Source organism: Lissotriton helveticus, chromosome 5_1 (assembly GCF_964261635.1).
Source record: "Lissotriton helveticus chromosome 5_1, aLisHel1.1, whole genome shotgun sequence".
In the NCBI taxonomy this organism is placed as follows: domain Eukaryota; kingdom Metazoa; phylum Chordata; class Amphibia; order Caudata; family Salamandridae; genus Lissotriton; species Lissotriton helveticus.
In genome coordinates this window covers 65,665,125-65,690,584 of record NC_136065.1, presented here as the reverse complement: position 1 = coordinate 65,690,584, position 25,460 = coordinate 65,665,125, and the positions used below count along the sequence as shown (strand labels likewise).

The following is a 25,460-nucleotide window of genomic DNA, read 5'->3' as shown; positions in this document are numbered from 1 at the left end:
TGTGAAGAACAAAATTTACAGGCAACCTGACCATGTCAGAGATTGTATCAAGGCTGAGGTGCAAAAGATGCTGGAGTTAGGTGTCATTGAGCCTTCAGAGAGCCCCTGGGCCAGCCCAGTAGTCCTTGTCCCAAAACCTCATACCCAAGATGGAAAGAGAGAAATGAGATTTTGTGTAGACTATAGAGGTCTCAATGCTGTCACTAGGACAGATGCTCATCCCATTCCAAGCGCAGATGAGCTCATTGACAAATTGGCTTCTGCCTAGTTTCTGAGCACATTTGATCTGACAGCTGGCTATTGGCAAATCAGGTTAGCTGAGGAGTCAAAGGCCAAGACAGCATTCTCTACCCCCAGTGGGCATTATCAGTTTGTGGTGATGCCCTTTGGTTTGAAGAATGCACCTGCCATCTTCCAAAGGTTGGTGAATCAAGTCCTTTCTGGGTTGGATGACTTTTGTGCAGCATATCTAGATGATATTGCTGTCTTTAGCTCTACCTGGGAGGATCACCTGATCCACCTGAAGAAGGTTCTGGAGGCCCTGCAAAAGGCAGGCCTGACTATCAAGGCTACCAAGTGCCAGATAGGGCAGAGCAAGGTTGTGTACTTGGGTCACCTAGTAGGTGGGGGTCAAGTTCAACAATTGGAGAGCAAGATCCAGGCCATACAGGACTGGGCTCCTCCAACTACCCAGACACAAGTCAGAGCCTTCTTGGGCCTGACTGGGTATTACAGAACATTTGTAAAGAATAATGGGTCCATTGTGACACCATTAAATGACCTGACATCCAAGAAGATGCCCACAAAATTTCAGTGGACAGTTAGCTGTCAAAGGGCATTTGATGACCTGAAGAAGGCCATGTGCTCTGCACCAATCCTTAAGAGTCCTGACTACTCCAAACAGTTAATTGTTCAAACAGATGCTTCTGAGTTTGGGGTGGGAGCTGTGCTTTCACAACTCAATGTAGATGGTCAAGACCAGCACATTGCTTTTATTAGCAGAAGGCTGACCCCTAGAGAGAAACGTTGGTCAGCTATTGAGAGGGAGGCCTTTGATGTGGTTTGGGCCTTGAAGAAGCTGAGGCCATACTTGTTTGGTACTCACTTCCTAATTCAGAGAGACCATAAGCCCCTCTTATGGCTTAATCAGATGAAGGGTGAAAATCCCAAACTGCTCAGGTGGTCCATTCCCTACAGGGGATGGACTTTACAGTGGAGCACCGCCCAGGGACTGACCATGGTAATGCAGATGGTCTCTCCAGGTACTTCCACTTAGAACATGAAGACTTATCTGGTCAAGGTTAAGTTTAATGTCCCTGCGTTTGGGGGGGGGGGGGGTTATGTAGGAGAGTAGGGTCTGCTATCCTATGGTTACCCCAATTTTTGCTTTTTGCTTCACTGGTTTTCGACTTAATGAGGCTGTGGGCCTGCTAATCAGACCCCCAGCCTGCTGTTCTCTTTCTAAATTCACAGACATGTACTATAGGTACATCACCAATTTGGTACTGGACACATTGTCAGCCCCTATACAGTGCACTATAGGTGCCATGGGCATAGGTGCATCCAAGGCCTACCAGGGGCTGCAGCATATCTTTTGCCACCCCTGGCTGGTACTTAAATCAACACAACTGGCTGTTCACACAGCTGGGGCAAGGTGGTGTAATCACCCCTTGCTTAGATATAGTATACCTATGTCTAAACCTATATCTGGACACATATATACCTATAAGTCACTCCTATGGCAGGCCTTTACAATCCTGGAGGCAGAGTGCTTGGTTTTATGTGAGATGGTGCTCTAGCATGAGCTGAGCCTGTCTGCAGTGTTCGGAACCATTTCCTTACTGCTGTTCCAGTGATACTGCCATACCATATACTCTTAAGTGCATTATAATCCTCACGGTTAATGCTAACTTTGGTTTGGCTTTATCAAAACATGTTGTGTTTGGTGTCATACATTTTGGAATACTACCCCCTCGCCAATTCTGGCGACGGGGGTAGCATTCCACCCTTCTAGAGGGAGAAGACATGTTACTTTATTGAAAACGCGGTTAATCCTAACCAGAGCCCCAGCATCACAAAATGGACGCTGCTGCCACAGACACATGTCTGACCTCCTGCTGCTGGCCGAAACCTGGCAGAGGACGCCTGGACAAAGAGTTTCCTGTCACAGGGAGGTGTCACACCACCCCAGACAGGAGATAGTGGATTGTAGCAGGGAGGGTTGAAAGAAACTAGACACTGCCTGGGGCGCACAAGGTGTCCCCGGGCAGATTCCAGTCAAACCGGTTCTGGGGCCATCCAGCCCCAGTCCTGGTGCGAAACTGGACAAAGGAAAGGGGTGTAACCACCCCCTTCCTGGGTCCCACCCATAGGAGGGACCTAGCAGGTAATCCAGCCCCCAGATTTGGAATATAGGTGGGAGCAGTGCCAATGCACATCAGATTATCCTGACTGAAACTTATGAAACCGTGCAGCACCTGGGGCTCCCTCGAAGCTGTGCATTGGAGTCTGAGAAGCTCCAGCCCCGAGCAGCTTGTGCATCGAAGCTCACCCCTCCACACTCGACGAGTGCTGCGTGGGGCCCTTTTGCATTTTCCTGCTCGACGCGTTGGTCCGGTCGCTTGCCCCTTGGCTAGCGGCCCCAGAACCGATGAACCTACAAATTTAAACAGCTGATCTGGTTGCTCCAGATTGGCACTCGCTCCCCTGAAAAGGAGCACCCGCTCAGACCTTGCTGGTCCGAGTGTTAAGCCTTCTTCGAATCCTGCGTGGGTTGCCTTTGCCAAGGCTTGTTGACCCCGATCCGGAAGCCGACACCGCCAACAGCGAGAGCCTTTGTAGGACAGCTTGTGATTCACTCTAGGACATCCTCGGTGCCCCAGAGTCCACGTGGCAGTGGAGACAAGGCTCCCGACAACGACCTGACTGCGCCCGACATTGCCTGGTTCCTTCCTGGTTCCTTCCTGGTCACTGGCTAGTGACCCAGACTCTGTCCCCTATGCCTTCAGGTACCCTTCAACTTCGATCCACCCTTGGATCGCACCGGACACTTCTCTCCTGGACGCCTGCAGCATCTTCATCCTCAGGCACCATCGAACTGCGTGACGAAACCCGACACAGGTTGGCACCTGTGCACCCGCTTCCTGTGGGTGAGGTAACATACTAGCGCTGGTGTTCCCACACTGGTACACACCTCTAGTCCCTAAATCCAAAGTCTGGTAGTCCTAGTCCAGTCGGAAGACTCATTTTGCAATAACATTGTAACTTTTATGCACCATTGAATTTACATTGGTGCAAGCCGTGCTTCCCGCACTGCACCCGAATCCCGCGGGCTACTCCCGTCCTAACTGTGGTTAGTCCAGTGTAGTCCCAATGATTCCCAAGGCCCTAGGCCTTACCCCAGATCGATTAGTGATTGTTATACCACTTTTTTGATATATGGTTTGAGTGGCCACCGGCCTCATCCAAAAACGTGCAACTTGTCTATGTTTAACTGTGCTTTTATTTAAACGCTTGTGCTTCATTGCTCATAAAGAGTAGTGGGGATTATTCTTAGAATAAATACATATATTTTGATAATATATAACTTGTGTGGTGTCCTTTCATTTGATATTACAGGATTGTATATGGTAAAACAGCTGGCTTCACATGTCCTTTGGAGTTAAGCCTTTAAGGCTGCTTAGTCCATGCTACCCCTAGGATAGCTTGTCTATAAGGTTGACTTACAACCACCACCATAAGGGATTGTTTGTACTGATACAAGGTGCCCACAGAACTGTGGACATCATATACCAGGCCAACTTCTCACAGTTTGTATATCCCTGTACTTGTAATTCTGCTGTGCTGTGTGTTTTTGCCCGCTGTACCCCTGATTCTGTTCTTGTGCTGCGCGCCTGATTGTCCGCTGTTTATCCCCCTGCCTTTGCTTGTTTTTTCAGCCCCCTAGCGCTTCAGACGCCATTCCCCGCTGCTCCAACCCGCTCCCTGCCGCTGCTCCCCCGCGGCCCCGCCCCCTCTCCATCTGGTCCCTCTCCCATTCGCCACCCCGCTCCCACCTCCCAGCTGCTCCTCCCTCCCACTGGGAACTTAAGGACTCGGCCGTGCGACGGGGAGCTGTGACCAGCCTGACCCCGTCAGTGCCGGTCGCTCAACCCGCCGCGTGGCCCCTCCCGAGTTCACCCGGTCCCCCTGCTGCCACCGCCTGCTCGTTGCCGCCTTGCTTCCGCTGTGCCCCTGACTGCGTTTGTATCTCTGCGTTTGTATCTCCGTGTACTTGTAATTCTGCTGTGCTGTGTGTTTTTGCCGCTGTACCCCTGATTCTGTTCTTGTGCTGTGCCCCTGATTGTCCGCTGTTTATCCCCCTGCCTTTGCTTGTTTTTTCAGCCCCCTAGCGCTTCAGGCGCCATTCCCCGCTGCTCCACCCTGCTCCCTGCCGCTGCTCCCCCGCGGCCCCGCCCCCTCTCCATCTGGTCCCTCTCCTATTCGCCAACCCGCAGCCACCTCCCAGCTGCTCCTCCCTCCCACTGGGCACTTAAGAACTCGGCCGTGCGACGGGGAGCTGTGACCAGCCTGACCCTGTCAGTGCCGGTCGCTCAACCCGCCGTGTGGCCCCTCCCGAGGTCACCCGGTCCCCCTGCTGCCACCGCCTGCTCGTTGCCGCCTTGCTTCCGCTGTGCCCCTGACTGCGTTTGTATCTCCCTGTACTTGTAATTCTGCTGTGCTGTGTGTTTTTGCCCGCTGTACCCCTGATTCTGTTCTTGTGCTGTGCCCCTGATTGTGCGCTGTTTATCCCCCTGCCTTTGCTTGTTTTTTCAGCCCCCTAGCGCTTCAGATGCCGTTCCCCGCTGCTCCACCCCGCTCCCTGCCGCTGCTCCCCTGCGGCCCCGCCCCCTCTCCATCTGGTCCCTCTCCCATTCGCCACCCTGCTCCCACCTCCCAGCTGCTCCTCCCTCGCTCCGCCCCCCCACTCTCCATTTATGGCAGAGTCCACGCGTACGCGCAGCGAGCGCGCCGATTGTGTACCAAAGGCGCGCCAAACGCAAGCCCGTCTGCGCCCGTCCGCGCCTGGACCGTGCCCAGCGCCAGGATTTCTGGCCCCCGACGATGCCAGCCCACCCGACGAACGTACGACGACGCCACCCTCATCGCACTCAACACCGGCCGGATCCCCGGGTGCTATCGAGCTACCCCAAGACGCACCCACGGACCCTTCACCTGCCAATCCTGCAAGTTCTCCTGCATCCAGAGCTGCACCGCACCCGCCAAGTCGAGCAGCAACCACCTGAAGTGCATCCTGCTCAACACCCGCTCCGTCTAAGCATGGGCGTAAAATCCGCTCCGATCGCGGATTTTTCGGATTTTCGGCAAGTTCACAATACGCGAACTCTCGCGAATTTGTCGAAAATCCGTGAATCCGCTCGCGGCGGATTTTTTGCTTGGTTGCGGCGCGCGGCGTGGTGCACGGCGTTCACTTTCCGTCATTAAGTGTTTGCCGAGTTGTTTTTCTCGATCATATTTAGCGAGTGCCGCGCCATTTTGGATCTTGCTGCGTGATCCCGCGGGAGTTTGGCGCCCGCGAATACGTAATCGCGGCTTGCCACCTTGCACAGCATACCTCGCGAGAGTTCGCAATTGCGAACACGTAGTTGCGGCGGAAAGGAACAATCTCGCACTCGCGAAATAGAGATTTTGCAATTCTGCACAAGAAAATCACCAGCAAACAGGATAAACCTCCAGAAAATTATGATTTTTATCAGAATCACTCCTCAGGTTGACATTTGCATGGCCTTTTTTTTGGAAGGAATCCATTTTTGGGGGGGGGAGGAAGGAAGTGCCCCACAGTCTCCAACTTCCTGTTCCTGTCCAGCAGGCTCCTCCCAGTGCTTTGTCCATCTCCTGGTCACTTTCATTTGGATCTGGAGCTGGAAGGATTACTTTTTGTGGGTGCTGCTGGATATTTGGATTTGAGGCCTTTTTGACTGTCTTTGGATCACTTTTGGATTAGAAATCAACTTTCACAAGTAAGTTTGTTTGGGGCATTACAGTTGCTGCAAGTACAATTTTGGAACTTTTTCAGAACATTAAATAAATTATATTGTTGGTAGCCACAGTATCCAGTAGGACCAGGGTTGGTTAGGGGTGCATGATACAACTGTTTTGTTGAATTTAAACATCATTGAGGCCATGGATGGGCTGGGATTGTGCTGATTTTATTGTTTTTTGTTGTTTTTTTGGGGCTGCTGGTGGGGCCTTTTGCCAAGGGGTAGTGGTGCATGGACTGAGTGTGCCTGTAGTGTGGTCTCACTCTCTTTATTGTAAACATCATGGATGGCATTGGATTGTGGTGATTTTTGGCTGTTTTTCTGTTTTTTTGGGGTGTACTGTTGATGTGGACTGGCCATGTGGGTGGTGGTGGTGGTGGCCATCTTGAGTCCTGGCTGGTACAGGCAACATGTGCTTGGGGTGTAAGGGGCCATTTTGAAGAGAGGCAGTGTCTGAGGCCTGCACTTATTTTGCCTACTTTTCATCCATTATGCCCGGGGGTAGTGAGTGTTGCATGGGCCTAGTGTTTCTGAGGGGTGTCTTCTTGAATTTAAACACCATTGAGGCCATGGATGGGCTGGGATTGTGCTGATTTTATTGTTTTTTGTCGTTTTTTTGGGGCTGCTGGTGGGGCCTTTTGCCAAGGGGTAGTGGTGCATGGACTGAGTGTGCCTGTGGTGTGGTCTCACTCTCTTTAATGTAAACATCATGGATGGCATTGGATTGTGGTGATTTCTGGCTGGTTTTCTGTTTTTTGGGGGTGTACTGTTGATGTGGACTGTGGCCATGTGGGTGGTGGTGGTGGTCATCTTGAGTCCTGGCTGGTACAGGCAACATGTGCTTGGGGTGTAAGGGGCCATTTTGAAGAGAGGCAGTGTCTGAGGCCTGCACTTATTTTGCCTACTTCTCATCCATTATGCCCAGGGGTAGTGAGTGTTGCATACTTGCATGGGCCTAGTGTTTCTGAGGGGTGTCTTCTTTAATTTAAACACCATTGAGGCCATGGATGGGCTGGGATTGTGCTGATTTTATTGTTTTTTGTCGTTTTTTTGTGGCTGCTGGTGGGGCCTTTTGCCAAGGGGTAGTGGTGCATGGACTGAGTGTGCCTGTAGTGTGGTCTCACTCTCTTTAATGTAAACATCATGGATGGCATTGGATTGTGGTGATTTCTGGCTGGTTTTCTGTTTTTTGGGGGTGTACTGTTGATGTGGACTGTGGCCATGTGGGTGGTGGTGGTGGCCATCTTGAGTCCTGGCTGGTACAGGCAACATGTGCTTGGGGTGTGAAGGGGCCATTTTGAAGAGAGGCAGTGTCTGAGGCCTGCACTTATTTTGCCTACTTTTCATCCATTATGCCCAGGGGTAGTGAGTGTTGCATACTTGCATGGCCCTAGTCTTTCTGTGGGGTGTCTTCAATATAAACATCATGGATGGCATGGGATTGTGCTCATTTTTCTGTGTTTTGTCGATTTTTTGGGGTGTATAACTGAACTGATGTTCCTCTGTCTTCCATTGCTTTTAGGTGCACAAGACTCAAGAGAACCACCAGTGCCAGGAAGAAGTCCTGCAGCGGTGTGTGTGTGCAGCATAACGTCACGCGACGTCACGTCTGGACACAGACAACTCTGCAACTCGTGCAACTGCTGCCTGCTGTTCTGACCTGCTCTGAAGAAGATGGCCCCAAAAAAAGTAACCCGTAGCTCCTCTAGCAAGAAAGGTGCCAGTAAGGAGCAGAAGAAGCAAGTTACCAAGGAGACTGGTGTGCCACCCGCCCCTTTTTTTGGGAGTAAAAAAAAAAGTATGCCTGCAGCAGCAGCGGGATCTGCTGGGGACCAAGCTGGCAGCAGCACCCCCGCTCCATTGGGCTCAGTGCCACCACCACGCCAACTTAAGTCCAAGCCCTTGAGTGCTGCAGAGGCAGCCAGTATAGTTCTTCAATCACCATCGACCAGTGATGTTGGCTCATCGCAAGAAAGCAGCAGCAATGTCCCTCAATCAACACAGGTTGTTGTAGCTCATCTGACGAGTGTTGAACAACCACAGCCGCAACAACAATCACATGTGCAAGTACAAGCCCAAGTACATGTGGAAGGAGAGGCAGCGCAAGGAGATGCGCAAGCAGAGGTGCATGGAGGGTCACAAGTGCCCACAATAGTTGTTCCTCCCGAAGTAGGGGCACATCAGGAAATCGACAATCAAGACGAGGTATCATTTGAGGAAGCCACTCCTCCTGATGATCCTTCATTGTCTTCCACACCCCTAGCAAGGAAGAGATCAAGGGTGGTGTCTACATCTTCTTCAAGCACACCTCCTTCTGATGATACGGATCAAACATGGGAACCAGCACCATTGCCGTCTGAGAGTGAGGCACACCATGATCCGACAAAGGTAGTTAAGCGTAAAAGGAAGCTCGTCCAAAGTCTCAGAGTTATGGAGTGTGATGAGGCTCAACAAGAAGTGGCGGATACTGCTGCTGATGAAGACTCTGCCAACGACGACCCAGTCATCATAAAGGTCACTGCAGCCCCAGCGGGCATGCAGCAAACAGACATTTTGACCCTAGCCCGAAGAGCTGCTGAGCGTGATGATGATGATGTTGTCGATGAGGAGGCAGTGGAAACACCACAATCATTGGAGTTAAGTAGTACACCAACTCGTCCCGCTTCCATATTTCTTTCTGGGAAGAAGAGACCTCCATCCACCTCGACCTTAATTAGTGGCGGTGAAAGTGCACAACGTACAAAAGTTGGGCAATCCAGATCCTCCACTTCATCTGGCATTAGCTTCATGACCACCACCACCAGTATCGCCGCCTCCTCCAGGTCCCACAGACACTTCAAGTTCCCAGTTTGGGACTTCTTTACTGTTTGTCAAAAAAATCCAAAGTTTGCCATTTGTACCCTTTGTAAGCTTGCAGTTAGTCGTGGTAAGCCAGGTACCAACTATGGTACCGGAGGCCAGAGAGGTCATCTTAGGAGACAGCACACTGTCCAATGGTTTGCGCACCTAGATGCGATCAAGAAAGGCCGAATTCAAGGAAACGTTGATGTTGCATCTGATGATGACGAGGAGGAAGAAGACGTGTCAAACACTTCCCTTACACCCAGTACCCCTGTCAGCAGCACACCCGATGTGAGGCACACTAAGAGTGTTGGAGCGAGTGAGACACCAACGCACAAAAGTTCACCAGCGAGCAAAATTGGGTCAACGAAGTCATTATCAGCCCGTAAATGCTTGGTCCAGGGCAACATTAGAACAATGCTTACTTCAGACGTGCCATATGAACGCAACCACCCACTGACGCGTCTGTATAACACTAAGCTGGCTAAAATGCTAGCTGTGGACCTTCTCCCTTTTTCTTTTGTAGAAGCGGTAGGTTTTCTAGAATTAGTGGCAACGCTCTGCCCTAAATGGAAGGTTCCTAGCCGGTTCTATTTTGCCAGAGTTGCGGTTCCAGCACTACATGAAGATGTGCTGGAGGCGATTGGGGCAGCTTTGCAGAAGAGTGCTGTTCACACAATACATCTGACAACAGACATGTGGACCAGTGGCGCAGGCGCTGATTACATGTGCATCACTGCACACTGGGTCTCTTTTTCAGGTGTTAAAGCAAAGCTAAACGCAGGTGTTGACCCGGACAAAGTTTTCAAAGCTGCTCGGAAACATGCAACACTAGCCATGTTTGGCTTGGAGAAAAGTCACACATCCGAAAACATTTTGGAGGAGTTTGACAAAAAGGTCTTGAAAATGCTATCCCCAAAAAAACGCCAGATTGGTTATGTTTCCACGGATAATGGCGCCAATGTAGTTAAGGCCATGGCGCTGGGTCGCTATTTTAGAGTGCCGTGTTTGGCGCACTGTATCAACCTGGTAGTTCAAAAATTCTTGAGTGATAGAGACAGTGCAGCGTTCGCGGTAATGGCCACCTGCCGCAAAATGTGCAACCATTTCAGCCATTCTTTTAAGGCCCGGAAGCATCTGAGGAGGCTGCTACTTCAAAGTCGAATACCAGTGAAAGCACTCATCCAGGAGGTGGCAACACATTGGAACTCAACCTTCTACATGCTTGAGCGTCTGTATGAGCAGTATACGGTACTCGATCACTATTTCTTCACAGAGGGTACATCTCAGAAGGAGGACATGCGGATGGGTGCGGCGCAATGGGACATAGTTAAAAGCCTGACAGACATGCTTCGTCCTATTGAGTTCTTCACTCGTGCAGTCAGCCAGGAGGACTGTAATTTGGGAAAAGCTATCCCATTGTTGTGCATGCTGGAGCACCAACTGATGGCGGTGTCTTCTGAATTTGAAAAAGATGAAAAAAAAAAGACCATTTTATTTTGTCTGAGAAATTATTAGAGCGACTACGTGGTGATGAACGTCTTCAAAAGATCAAGTCAGAACAGCATTACATTTGTGCTACTATTCTGGATCCACGCTACAAAAAGGCGCTGGCAGGCGAAGCATTCTTTCCTTTTGCTGATGCAGATGTTCAAAAGTACAAACATTGGTTAGCCTGGTCAGCCAAGAGGTTTCAAAAAGAACGGCAGGTTATTGAAGGAGAAGACAGTACATCAGCATCAGCAGGCCATCCCCAGTCACAAGAATCCACTTCTGCACCTGTGGCTGGGGCACAAGTGACCTCTCAGCCGTTAAAGACACCGGCAAGTGGATCATCTGCACCACACACAATGACAACACTAACAGTGGCTGCGGAGGAGGATTGGCTAAGTTTGATGGGGTATGGTTCTCGAAAAAATGTCACAGGCACGGCAAAAAGTAAGCAAAGTGGAGGAACCGTTGATGACCTTGAGTCGATGGTGCAGGACTATCTGAATGACTCAACAGAGGTCTTTCTTAATGATGAGCCATTGCAGTATTGGCATGGCAAAAAACAATTGTGGCCACAGCTCTCCAACCTGGCTATAAACTATTTGTCTTGCCCACTCGCAAGTGTGTCTTCTGAACGTGTTTTCAGTGCTGCTGGTGGCATTGTAACTCCCAAACGGAGCCGGCTCTCGCCCAAAAATGTGGAGCGGCTGACAATGATCAAGATGAATCAGCACCTCATACCACCAGATTACAAAGTACGAGAAAGCACGCCGCATGAAGACGAGGAGGACGGCAACGTAGATGAGGGGATTTGTTCTCTGTTCGGTGGCACTGACCTCATCCTGCCTGAATTCGCAGAGTATGATGACAAAATCTTCTTCTTATTCCCTGACACCGAGCCCTGAAAATGAGACAATGAATCAATAACTTTCTTTTTCGTCCTTATTCACTTTTATTCCTGTGTGTCTCTCTTTCTTTGTTTTGCACAGTTAATTTAATTCAAACTTTAATCACCTAATCCCAAAAACAAGACCATCAGCAGAACTGTCTTCACTTGTTTGCTTATTGATTTGAAGGTGCCGCAGTTTACATTCCTCAGGTTCACAAGTTCTGAAGAACATGCTCCTCTATCCTCCTCCTCCAGACTGCGATTTCCCTCAAAGCAGAGTGCTGGATTACGCCCAATGAAGAAAGACTCAGCACTTGTGGGGGTGTTCTACTTCTTTGCGGGTGAGTTGACGGATTTGGGCCCATTGCTGTGAAGCTCTAATAATGGATAAAAGTGTTTTGGACCAAATATGAGGTGGAAATTTCTTGCCGTTTTTGCTGACTTGCTTGCCTTTGAGGTGCTCTTTGGCAGGGTTCCGGGTGTTTGTGGGTGAGTTTTGGGGTCTGGGAGCACTGCTGCGACAGTCTAATCTTGATTGCATTTGCTTTTCAGGAAATCCGTGGTGGAAAACAGGAGTTATGATGATTGATGATGACCTAGCTGCACAGCGCGTTACTTTGGACCGAAGGCCGAGAGATATTGTAAGTATGAGATTTAGCTTTTTCGCTGTTTGGGGGTGTTGTCGCCTGGTTTTTTGCGGGTGGGTTGGCGGCCCGGGTCTTGCCTGGGGTATTCCTGGGAAGGTCTAATACCGGATAGAAAATCCATAAGGAAACACCAGTTTTGGCACTTTTTGTAAGTTAGGGTTCGTTAGGGTTAGCCCTAGCAGCAGGATTGCATGTGTTTCGGGGTGTTCTATTGCAACGCAGTTCTGGGGTTTTAGAGCACTGTTGGAGCGATGCTGGCTATGGATACTTTTGCTTGCTTGCAAGTGGTTTGAATACAATCCACGGTCTGTATTTGGGCCTACTGTTACTTTCAAAGTACGTTTTGTCTCCATTTTTCTGCTAGGCATCGTTTTTGGAGATCTGATTGGGGGTCTTCTACATTTTTGCGACTGGCTTTAGTAAGGGTCTTGGTGGGAGCATTGCTGGGAAGGTCAAATTTTGTTCTAAAACACAGTTTACAGTACACCTACCTTGAGGGGAAAGATCCGCTATAATATTTTGGCCATACTTATTTATCCTTAAAAAGGTGACTCAGACAGAGCACGCAATTTCAAAAATATTCTACTGTCTATTAGGGAAATCAAAGTGTGACTTTTTGCACCACACAGCGTGCATACCTTTTATTTATTTATCAGTGGTATTGTAATAGCACTTCCTGTTTTCCGTTCAATAATTACAGGCCGGGTTTCAGTCAACATCCGCCAGGCAGGCAGTGGACAGGGTGTCTTCTGTCAGTGGTCACCAACATTGATGGACGAAGCGTCAGCTGGAATGGAGGAGTGCCGCTAATAAGAGGAATTGTTTGCTGCATGCAACTTACTTACCAAATTCAACAGGACAACTCCAACAACATACAGAATACAGATACAGTATCCATTGTTTTCTTCTATGAGTGTGACTGCATGTGCTTAGCTTTAGTTTGTACCCAAATATTTCTTTATCTTCAATTATTGTTTGTCCAGGCTGTGCTTTTTTTTTCTTCTCTCAACAAAACCTACCCAAAAAGAAACCCCCATTCCCATCCATTTTCCAAACCCTAACCCTCTTCCCCCGGGCTGTGTTGTTTTGCTTGATGTCTGACTAAAATGACATCAATAATTCTACACACTTGCTGGGGAGGATAAGGTCATAGCAACAGGCTGGTGAAGGAATACGAGGATATCTTCTAGACTTACTCAGCTTCAGTACTATATCTTCTAGTAGTAGGAGCCAATGTCAAATAAATTCAACGCAAGTACTACTTATACTTGCAAGCAAATACTTTACCATTTGTTAGGCTACATTATGGCACTGTTCTAGTGTACTGTCACCTGCTATATTCTCGATCGTACCGTAACCGTTCTAATGCTACAGTAAGGACAAACCAGGTTTCGTTTTCTTTTTTTCCATAGGCATGCAACTGCCACTGTGTCACACCACTAGTACCACCGCAATGAGGAAATTTCACCCGCCCTGGATTGCCAACGTTAATCCCCTTTTCACGTGGAGCCAGCCCTGGGCCTAGCCCTAATTTCTAACACAAATTACAGGTAAGATAAGCGTTTGGTGGGAGGTAGTATAATGGAGTATTATTTAGGACTAGACGAGAGATTGACGGTAGTACTACTAAAGTCCTACGACTGTTCAGGAAAACAAACTTACTGTTACACCCCCGTCCCCCACCCACCAGACTGAAAAGCAGTAAAAAACAGGTATGGTCAGATAAAGTTTAAAAATGTATATTTATGTAGCCCTAACAAAATAATCTCCCTCAAGACCCACCCTAACCCCAACGATTGCCTTTGAAAAGTCCCAAAACGATCCCAACTCCCAAATCCCACCCCCCAAAAGTCTATAAAAAAAGGGCAAGGGACACTCCACTACTGGAGGGTGCTGGTGCATTTTGCGGCATGGGCATCATACTCCTTGCGGAGGGTGGCAAGCTCGAAGCGGAGGCCCTCCACCAAGTTCTTATAGTTCTGGACCTCCTGCTCCAGGTAGGACATTCGGACTCCTAGGCGGCGTTGGCGTGCCTTGCAGCTCCTGTGGGGGGCAGCTGGTCTTTCTGTTGCTTGGCGGTGGCGGTTGGCTTTGTTAGCCCGGCTCGGTCCCGCTGTAGCACTGCGCATGCTGGCGTCCCGTGGGGTCACGGAGGAGGATGCAGCTGTCCCAGTCGAGGATGTTGTTGTTGCACCGGTCGACTGCGTGTCCTCCTCCTCCTCCAGGGCCACCAGCCGCCGATATTCGGCGACAGTGGCATCCAGCCTCCGTTGCCGGGCCATTCGAGCCTGCTCCCTCCGTGATGATGATTTGGAAGGAGCAACTATATGAAGAAAGAAAGACATAGTCTGTAACCAATGCTCCTTAGCATTAATAACACAAAGTGATTGAGCCGAAAGTTGGGTCACAGTACAAGTAGCAAATTGAAAGCACAGTACATAACTATTGAGGACAGTATCTATGTAACCTCCCACTTCTGCATCCTTGCTCTAACATTAGTGGTAGTTTAATGAACAAATTCTACGACCACTATGGACTTCCATTACAGTCGACTATGACAGTACACCAGTCTTATTCTTCTTCTTCTCTCTTGTTTAGGAAAATTGGTACGTTATCTTATGCAAGCCGGCAGAATGGCAGCACAGTGAACTTGCACCCGAGAAAAACAGTTGCACACCATGATGAGTGAGACAGACTTGCGTTACTGTACCCGTCCAGTACATGCGGGTGGTGAAGCTATTACTTTTCTATTACGGGTGGCACTGAGAATACTCTGTTACAAGGGCTACTGCTTAATTAATTTACCTTTCACCCTACAGTGCAAATGAGTACTAGAAAAGGAAAATGAAGAAGCTAAATAATTTGATTATCTATCACTTCACATGGGACGTATTTGATGACATATGGGATGACTTTAGGTGCTTTGCTTAATATTGAGTGAACAGTGATACACCCACACATGAATGACGTACTACAACTAAACTAAAGTTATTAAGAGAGGTATGGAGTGTCCACCGTAATAACCAGATATATGCTGTGCTTGCAGTTGCAATACAAAGTACTGCTACTATTCATGGTAGTATTGGACACATTTACAATTTCTTTTCCTTGCCTTCCCTACACTGGAACGGACGTGCGGGTGCGGTGGTACATGCTCTTCAAGGTAACACTTAGTTCATCCATCGACCATCTACTCTCTCTAGATACACATGTGCTATCTAAGAGTCAGAGAATACCATGCTCCAGGCATCCATTCATTCAAAGTATACGCACACATACAGTTTCTGTTTCACCCACCCAGGCTGATGTCCTTCCACCCATCCTTGCTTCATCATTGACCCAGCCATGCACCATACCATATTCTTTCCTTCCCAGCCACCTCGGGGGCCAAGCAAACACATATCGTTCTTCTTTGCCAGCCATCATACAATTTCGCGTCCCACTTACTTACACCCTTCTTTCGCTTTTCGTTCATCCCATCCATCACGTTCGTCTAAGAACTTATTGGGATTCTTCTCACCAAAAACTTCACAGCTAAGTCGAAGTACATTTCGAGGAGGCTACTACCTGGTTGATTTGTAATACACCCGTGCAGAAAGCACACTATGCAGTCTTCAATCTCAATAAGTAAGGAATATATAGCTTACCTGTTCCCGCCACCACCGTGCGAACCCCCACAGGACCGTCCGCCGGCTCTTGCACCGCCTCCTCCCCAGAGTCCTCCGAGTCCTCGCCCAACACCGCCACCTCCGCGCTGGCCCCGTCACCAGATGTTACACCTACAAAGTACATTTAAGAATGTTAGAATACACCACTCACTACTATATAATATTTGGTCTAGGAGTAATAAAGAAATGTTAAAAAAACAGAATACAATGTAATAATTTGTGACTGTCTACTCTAAAGTAAAAATGTCCCTTTTTCCAGGGAAGGCTGTTGTCTTGCTGCACTTTTATGCACAACTGATGAATGCTTGCTTTTTATTTTTAACACGCACCACTTTTTCTCCTAACAGACAGAAGCTTGACTCCTAAGAACACGACCAGGATCAAGTTCAAACCAGGTGAGAGCTCGGCTCGACCACAAGAAATGTGTCCAATTAATCGTCAGCACTAAGCACTTTTCCGTTTTCAGTTAAATAGTTTTATGACAAAGTAGATTTTAATAAATGTGTTTACTTTTAATAAAGCTTTTAAACTTAAATAGACTCTGTGGTTTTTGGTCCTCCAGACTAGAGTGGATGAGCTAAAGGTTTTGGAATTTTTGCAAGCATGAGTGCCTCTGACACTTCTTGACTGTGCTGTGACTCCGTACTCTTGTCCTGCGTACGATAATCTAGAGATCATTGGGGATCAATCATCGGTGACTTCGGGAGCTAAATGACTCTGCCACACTATCTAGTCAGTAAGGAGACAGTGCATAGAGCTATTGCTGAATAGAATGGGAGTCCAATGGAATTGCCAAATGTCCAATCTTAGTTAGCTACACAGACAGACTAATAACAATAATCTAGTAATACCACAGGGAGTCATATTCGAGCCAGGATAAGAATTTATATCCAGTCTACAAGAAGATCAAAGACGATTTAGAAAAAATCGAATGAGGAACGCTAGGAAAAAATAGGTACTCTTTATTACAATTAAAACTTACTGGGGCCAGCAAAGGAGCCCTCGCCTGCCCGATCCTGGCCTGCATCCTCCTGAACAGCACCCTCCTCCTCCTGTGTCCTCTTGCCCTTGGGGGGAGCTGATGTACAACATGAAAGAAAGAAAGACCAGAAAACATAGATGAGATTTGTCAACCAAATCAACCATTTCAAAAGAACAATAACAAAATATTTTGGAGAAATAGCAAATAGATAGACAACTATTCCACGGGATCTATCTCATGTGGTATACCACGTTATTCGTATTGCCTGATTTGCGGACCGTTGACTTAGAAAGTTCCTATGTAACTCAATAAACAGACTACTAAAGAGGTTTGCCTAGGCCTGGCACTGCAGGCAGCAGTCCGCAGCACGCGAAGTGACAGACAAAGTCCATCCTGCTTGCAGATCAGTGAATACTCAAACTATCAATCCACCCACCACCACCACTATTTCTTCTTATAGCCATGTGTCTAAAGGAAGGACTGGACTTCAGTCTGTTGGGGCTGATTTAGAAGTCCCTTGCGGCTCATTTTCCTCCATTGTTGCGTGACTTTTGTGACGCAGCGGCAGAACAAAAGACTCGCCATGGTGTTGGTGCGGCGTATATATTAAAAAAAAAAAATTATGGGCGATGCATCACGTTGTAAAGCCCTGCGCCATCAGGGGGCGTTCCGGCGCAAGGGAGGGCGTACCTGCGCAGGAACGAATCCTAAAAGTGGCTGAGGGAAATCTACAAGATGTCAATCAGTCACTTTTAAGACAATGATGCATGAGTCAAACCCTGCGCGCTTGAAGCCGACGTACGGCTTGATGCAGCATTGGGGAGATAGGGTACCCCAGAGCATTGCTGGAGCTGCGCCATCGTTGGCACGCAACTCCAGCAATGCGCCGCCTTTACGGCACAGATGCGTAAGGCTTCTGTGACGTTTTGGGCCAATGGGTGGTGGTGGCATGGCACACAATTACTGCCGCATCCCTGCTACTTTGCAGGGATGCGCCGGTAATTGAAAATATGACCCTTAGTGTCTAGCATTACGCAGTTCTTATCTTTACACTACACTCATACATAATTTCTCAGGCCAATGAAATGAACACAATTTACAAAACAAATAAGCATAGTAGCAAGCAAGGCTACTGAGAAGGAGAGCAGTGCACCTGAAATGCATAGAAGATTTTGAAATATAATTTACCTACAATGTAATCGGCAGCTTTATTGCTCTTGGTAAAGAACAAAGATTTGCAAATAACAGAGCCGGATAAAACAGAGTAGTGATGAATAGCTACTACTACTCACCAAGCCCGGGGACCTCTACGCCGAGCGCGTCCAGCAAGTCCCGTTCCCGGTCCATGACATCTGTCCAGCGGTGGGTGGCCTGGTTATATGTGCGCCGGACCCCAGAGAGCTTATACATGGCCCGGCACACCTTCTCCCACCGCTTCCGGCGCTCCCGGATGCCATAGCCAGTTGCGATCTTGCCGCCTCCCAGGATCGTCTTGGGGAGGCGGCGCTGGACGTGGAAGATGAGTGCGGCCACCTCCTCCGCGCTAAAGATCTCCCGTGGCACCACTTGCTCCCCCCTCAAACGCCTGCACGGGAGCCGGGCACGGGGTGCGGGACCCTTCCCCTTCTCAGGGTGCTTCCCGGCTCCCTTTACCATGGTCTGGGCAGAAATAAAGTTAAATGATAAAGAAGAAATAGAATAGTGAAGAAGAAAAGAAAAGAGTTTAAAAAAGTAGTTTAAAAGTAACTAAAAGTAGCAGAAAACACAAAAATATACAGCTAGAAAAATAGAGGGATAGATAATAAGTAAAATAGATTAAATAAACTTCAAACAAGCAAAGGATGGCAGAGATTCAGAGAGGATACAGAAAGCATGCCCAGAATCATAGCAATGAATGAGAAACAAGATGGCCGCGCCCGTTCACGACCGCGTGGGTAAGTTCGCGCGAGATTTTCCTCGCGAGCACGTGCGAAATTGTACTAGCGAGCAGCACACTTTGCGAGATTACACATAGCGGCCGGAAACGGAATTACGTCACGCAAACAAGATGGCCGCGCCCGTGTACGACCGCTAGGGTAACTTGGCAAACGTATAGCTACAAGCGCCTCGCGAACACGCACAAAATCACGCGAACATACACGTCGCAAAAAAAAAATTTGTGTATTCGCAAGCATTCGCGGCTTCCGAAATCGATCTCGCACGGATTCGCGCACCCAAAAAACGCGCGAAATTGCAGAAAAAACGATTTTTGCTAAACTGAAAGCAATGAGCAGGTGCAAAAGTTCAAACTTAACATTTGTAACATTCACTGTAGTGCTTCCTGAGGGGCCCCTCCAGAGTTTGCAACTATTCTATGACCCTGCTATGACCCAAACAGCAGGCTCATAGAATAGCTACAAGTAGACCATAAAGGTCCTGTGAAAAAAAATTTCACTGCAACAGAAAGCAAATTACAGATAAGGAAGGAAGCAGGTGCCAGCCAGACTGGAACTTTCTAAATAACTGACACATTAATCAACCCCAAATTAATTCATGGCAGTTGAAGTAGGGGAGGTGTGCTTGCTTTTTTCACCCCCCATAAACTACAGTGATAAACAAACCTAATGGGTGGCAGTGAGGATGTACCAGAGGGTGGCATGGGTGTCCCAGAGGGTGGCAGTGGTGAAACAGAGGGTGCTGTGAACCTGTGATGATAAACCAGACGTAGAAACAACATAGTCGCGGCCATTGCGAGCCGAAAAGTAAGTTCGCAATTGCGAAATTGTCCCAAAATCGGCGCGAACGCTCGCCAACACAAAAAACGGGAAAATCCGCAAATCCGTGAGAGTTCGCGTATCTTCGCGGATTGCAAATCTGTAAATCCGCAAATTCGCGTACGCGAGATCCGCTAGATCCGCCCATGCTTAGCTCCGTCCACAGACACGCTGTGGAACTATGGAACCTGCTCGACACCACTTCTCCAGACGTCGCCTTTCTCACGGAAACTTGGATGAACGCCTCCTCAGCGCCCGACATCGCCATCGCCATCGCGGACGGATACAAGATCACCCAGAGGGACCGCGTCAATCAGACAGGAGGAGGCATCGCCATCGCCCACAAGAACACCATCCGCATCACGACCAACTCCGACGACACCCTCACAGGCACCGAACATCTTCACTTCCAGATACACACCGACCCCAAGACCACCCTCCGAGGCACCCTCATCTACAGACCACCAGGACCCCGCACACAATTCAGCGAAGACATCGCAGACTTCATCAGCCCACACCTACTCCCCTCCGCTGACTACATCCTCCTAGGGGACCTCAACTTCCACCTGGAGAACAACAACGACAACAACACCACCACCCTGCTGGACAACCTCGCCAACCTCGGACTCAAGCAACTGGTGAACACCCCCACCCACTACGCCGGACACACGCTTGACCCAGTCTTCTCCTCCAGCAAGTACATCTCCTTCAGCCTCTCCACCGGACTCCACTGGACAGACCACAGCTGCGTCCACTTCAGCTTCAGAAGGACCACGACTCACCACCACCCGCAACAGGTTCCCCGCAGGAGCTGGAACAAGATCATCACCGACCAGCTCATCACATCACTGAACCAGAACCCTCCCACCAGCTCAACGGACCCCAACCAAGCAGCCAACAACCTCACACAGTGGATCACCAATTGCGCTGACGACCTCGCACCCCTGAAAAACCACCCCAGCAGGCCCGGCAGCAAGAAAGCCTCCTGGTTCAACGACGACCTCAAGAAATGCAAGAAGAACTGCCGTACCCTCGAGAAAGCCTGGTGAAAAAACCCGACTACAGACAACATGACCGCCCTCAAGCACACCACCCGCAAACACCACCAGCTGATCCACACCACCAAGAAGACAGCTTTCAAGGAACGACTAGACAACAACACACACAACAGCAAGGAACTTTTCAGCATCGTCAAAGAGCTCTCCAACACCAGCGCCAGAAACAACGACATCACTCCCTCACAAGACCTCTGCAACTCACTCGCCTCGTTCTTCCACAGCAAGATCGCAGACATACACAACAGCTTCGGCGCACAGACCACGCACCCAACCACCGAACCGATGCCCCCCACCACCACCCTCCGCGCCTGGACCCCGGTCAGCACTGAAGACACCATCCACACGATGAACACCATCCAATCCAGATCACCAACCGACCCATGCCCCCACCACGTCTTCAACAAGGCCGACTATTGCAACCCAACTCCGGGACATCATCAACTGCTCCTTCAACACCGCCACCTTCCCGGAAAGCTGGAAGCATGCCAAACTCAGCGCCCTCCTGAAGAAACCATCAGCGGACCCCACCGACCTCAAGAACTACCGCCCCATCTCGCTCCTCCCGTTTCCTGCCAAAGTCATCAAGAAGACCGTCAACAGACAGCTTGCCACCTCCTCGAGATAAACGGATCCCTCGACCACTCGCAGTTCAGCTTCCGAGCCAACCACAGCACCGAGACCGCCCTCATCGCAGCCACTGACGACATCCGAGCCCTGCTCGACAATGGGGAAACAGCGGCCCTCATCCTCCTGGACCTCTCCGCAGCGTTCGATACTGTCTGCCACCGCACCCTAGTGCAGCGCCTCAGCAACATCGGAATCCAAGAGAAGGCACTAGAGTGGATCATCTCATTCCTCGCCGGAAGAACCCAGAGAGTCCGCCCCCCCGTTCAGATCCAAGGCCTCCGAAGTTATCTGCGGCGTACCACAAGGATCATCACTCAGCCCCACCCTCTTCAACGTCTACATGAGCCCCCTCGCAGCCATCGCACGCCAACACAACCTCAACATCATCTCCTACGCCGACGACACCCAGCTGATCCTCTCCCTCATCAACGACCCAGCCACCGCCCGAACCAACCTACACGAAGGGATGAAAGACGTAGCCGAATGGATGATGGACAGCCGTCTGAAACTGAACTCAGACAAGACGGAAGTCCTCATCCTTGGATCATCACCCTCTGCCTGGGACGACTCCTGGTGGCCCCCTGCCCTGGGCAGCGCACCCGAACCAACGGACCACACACGCAACCTGGGCTTCATCCTGGACTCCTCCCTCTCTATGACCAGACAAGTCAACGCCGTCTCATCATCATGTTTCAACATCCTACGCATGCTCCGAAAGATCTTCCGATGGATCCCCACCAAAACCAGGAAGACGGTTACCCAGGCTCTCGTCACCAGCCGACTGGACTACGGAAACACCCTCTACACCGGAACCACAGCCAAACTGCAGACAAGACTCCAACGCATCCAAAACGCCTCCGCACGACACATCCTGGACATCTCCCGACACAGCCACATCTCCGGACACCTGAGAGACCTGCACTGGCTCCCCGTCAGCAAGAGAATCACGTTCCGACTCCTCACCCACGCACACAAGGCCCTCCACGACCTGGGCCCCAGGTACCTCAACAACCACCTGACCTTCTACACTCCCACCCGCCAGCTACGATCGTCCAGCCACGCCCTCGCCGCCGTTCCACGCATTCGAAGAGCCACCATGGGAGGTAGATCCTTCTCCTACCTGGCGGCCAAGACTTGCAACTCCCTCCCCATCCACCTCTGTCTGACCCAACACCACCTCTCCTTCAGGAAGCAACTCAAGACCTGGATGTTCGAGCAGTAACGGACCCCTCTCCCCCAAGCGCCTTGAGACCCTCCGGGTGAGTAGCGCGCTATACAAACTGACTGATTGATTGATTGATTGATTGAGAAGCACTGCTGCTGCTTTTGGTACAGGGGGCCGATAACACTGCTACAAAAACGTCCCTCAGTAACAAAAATGGCCCCATCACTCAAAAAACATCCCCCACCCTGCCAGGGGCACCGGACATGGGGGAGAGGCAAACCAGACCGAGCGTGAGTGACACCAGGGGAGGGGAAACCAGACCAGGGGTGAGTGACACCAGGGGAGGGGAAACCAGACCAGGGGTGAGTGACACCAGGGGAGGGGAAACCAGACCAGGGGTGAGTGACACCAGGGGAAGGCAACCAGACCAAGCATGAGTGACACCAGGGGAGGGGAAACCAGACCGAGCGTGAGTGACACCAAGGGAGGGCAACCAGACCGAGCATGAGTGACACCAGGGGAGGGGAAAACAGACCAGGGGTGAGTGACACCAGGGGAGGGGCAACCAGACCGAGCGTGAGTGACACTAGGGGAGGGTAACCATACTAGGGGTAAATGACACAGAGTGGGGATGCAACCAGACCGGGGTTAAGGCACACTGTGGAGAAGTGTGGCTCAATGGTTAGAGCGGCAGACCCTGATGCAGATGTCTAGCCCGGGACCAGGGTTCAATTCCCCGCCTCGGCGGGTCTTGGGCTCAAAAATTTCACGGACCTGATAATTCTCGCTTCGGTGCCTATTCCAGTCATGGAGTCCCACTCTGCAACTCTGGGCAATAGCTTGCTTAATCTCCACAACGGCCCCCACAACGCTAAGGATGCCTGGCCTCCACCTTGGGGGTGCCCAGCAGGGGACACCTCACAGGGAAAGCCAGGATGGGTTCCACAGCGGTATTCGTACAAGCGCCTTGAGACCCTTGCGGGTGAGTAGTGCGCTATACAAGTATCAATTTACAATTACAATTTACAATTTACACTGGGGGGAGGGGGCAACCAGACCAGGGGTGAGTGACACCAAGGAGGAGCAACCAGACAGGGAGTAAGTGACTCAGGGGTAATTACAGATCAAGACTGGGGGTGAGTGATGGGGTTTGGGAGGGGTATGGAGGAACGGCACGGGGAGGGGGGACTCCCCTGCACAGGGCTGCATGACTGTGAATTGAACTTGACTTGGGGATGTAGAGACCCAGGAAGAGGGGGTTTGAGAGGTCAGAGGGGAGGCAGCGTTTGGGGGTGCGAGTGTGTGGAAAACGGAGTGACAGACGCAGTCACACTGAACATTTTGAGGCACAGAAACTGTAATTAGTGTTTCTGCATGTCCCTGATGGTGGGGGGTAGAATGCACCCCCACACAGATTGTTCACTCTCCCACAGATACTATGTACTGTCGTCCAATCTCACTTTAGCTCCTCCCCTCATTACGGGGACAGCTCAATCGGAGTGGGGGAGTTCAGGTCTAGCCTCACTCTCTGTCTGGAGCTGTCGCATCCATCCTCTCTCCTCCAGTCCTTACTCTGCTCCCTCACAAACTCTTGACCCCCACCTCTCACTCTCCTTTAACTTCTCTTTACCCAAGCCCCCAGGTCTCCCCATGGTCCAGGTGGTGTTTGGCTGTAAGCTCTGGGTGAACGGCTTTGCGGGGGGCGGAGGGGAGACAGGGGTGATGGATTTTATCCCCGCTCTCGGTCAATCACTCTGCCCCTCTCCGACCAGCCTCTCATTTCACCTCTGGTGTCTGACACCTACATCACTCTCTGCTGCTCCCCCTCAAAGACAGTCTTTGCTCCCCAGCGGGTTTCCTTGTGTGTCCCTCCTCAGCCCCAGACTATCACACTGCTCCATGATCACATGATCTCCTCACTCTTTCACCCCTTCCTCAAATCTCCCTCCTCCTAATCCACCGAGCTCTGGGAGGAGGCTCTGCTTGGGGTTCTGGCTCCCCTCACTCTCTCCCTGTAGGTGTTGGACCCTTGCTCCCTCCTTGGGCCCGTACTCTGCTCCCTCCTTGGGCCCGTACTCTTCTCCCTTCTCAGACCCTCTTCTTCTCCCCCCGACAGGTCTTCATATTGTTCAGCGGATGATCGGCTGTGAGCTCCGGGACGACGGCTCCACCGGGGGGTTTCTACAATTCGCCTACGACGGACACGACTTCATCAGCCTCGACAAGGACAGACTGACCTACACGGCGGCCACGGATGCGGCCAAGATCACACAGGACCGATGGAACTCGGACAGGAGCAACGCCCAGCGATATAAGGACTACCTGGAGGGGACGTGCATCGAGGATCTGAAGAAATACCTGAAGCTCGGGGAGGAGAGTATGCAGAGAGGTGGGTTATGGGTATTTATATAGCGCTTACTACCCCCACCTGGCACTCAAGCACTTGTGTGGAACGGCACTGGTAGCGCTGTACTGCACAGAGCTCATGGTGGAGTGGGTCTGGCGGGGGAGGCAGTGTTCCCCTCAGGGGTCGTGGTTTATTTGATGCTCCAGTGAAGTACGTTCTGCACCCCTCCACCACCTCCCAGCACGTATTCTCTGGTGTTTCCTCCCCCCCCCATGGATGATAAAAGGGGGTTTCCAGGGGCAGCATAACACCGGGGGCACTGCTGTGTGTGGGAGGTTAATGTTATGTGATGTTATAAAGTTACCTAGAGGTGTCTTGACGCAGGCTCCAATGAATAACAGGGAACCACCACAAGGGGGCCTAGTTGTTAAAAAGCCATGTTTTCAACTTTTTTCTGAAAGTGATCAGATTGGGAGCAGAACGGATGAAGAGAGGCAACTCGTTCAAGCCTTGGCCATACCAAAGATGAAGCATCTTACTCTCCACTTCGATTTTTTAAATCTGGGGCCGACCGGGGTTCTTGCACCTGAGGAACAGAGGGTTCTATTAGGTACACACCACGTGAATCTTGGTCTGAGGTGGGTGGGTCCAGTGTTGTGTAGTGCCTTGAAGGCTGTACACAAAGCTGCAATCTAGATCCTGTTCCTGACAGGGAGCCAATGTAGATTCTGGATCACAGTTTTAACAGAGGTGAATTTAGGGATACCGGACAGAAGCCTAGCCGCAGCATTTTGAAGCACTTGCAGCTTACTAAGATGTTGTTGGTGCATGTTAAGGTACAACCCACTGCAGTAATCCAGCCTTGATAGGACCCGGGAGTTCACAACAAGTTTTTGGGGACTCTGAAGAAATAAAATGTAAGCTCTTTGTGATCATACTCAGAATAAAAAA

At 50.3% G+C, this 25,460-nt stretch overlaps 1 protein-coding gene across 1 annotated transcript in view; it reads left to right on the top strand.

Moving 5' to 3' along the window:
- LOC144752950 (major histocompatibility complex class I-related protein 1-like) overlaps nt 1–25,460 on the top strand; it is a 123,321-nt gene that overhangs the window by 82,632 nt on the left and 15,229 nt on the right. The window contains exon 3 of the mRNA XM_078640761.1: nt 24,279–24,551. Coding sequence (XP_078496887.1) covers nt 24,279–24,551 — 273 coding nt within the window. The remainder of the gene's footprint in view (nt 1–24,278; nt 24,552–25,460) is intronic.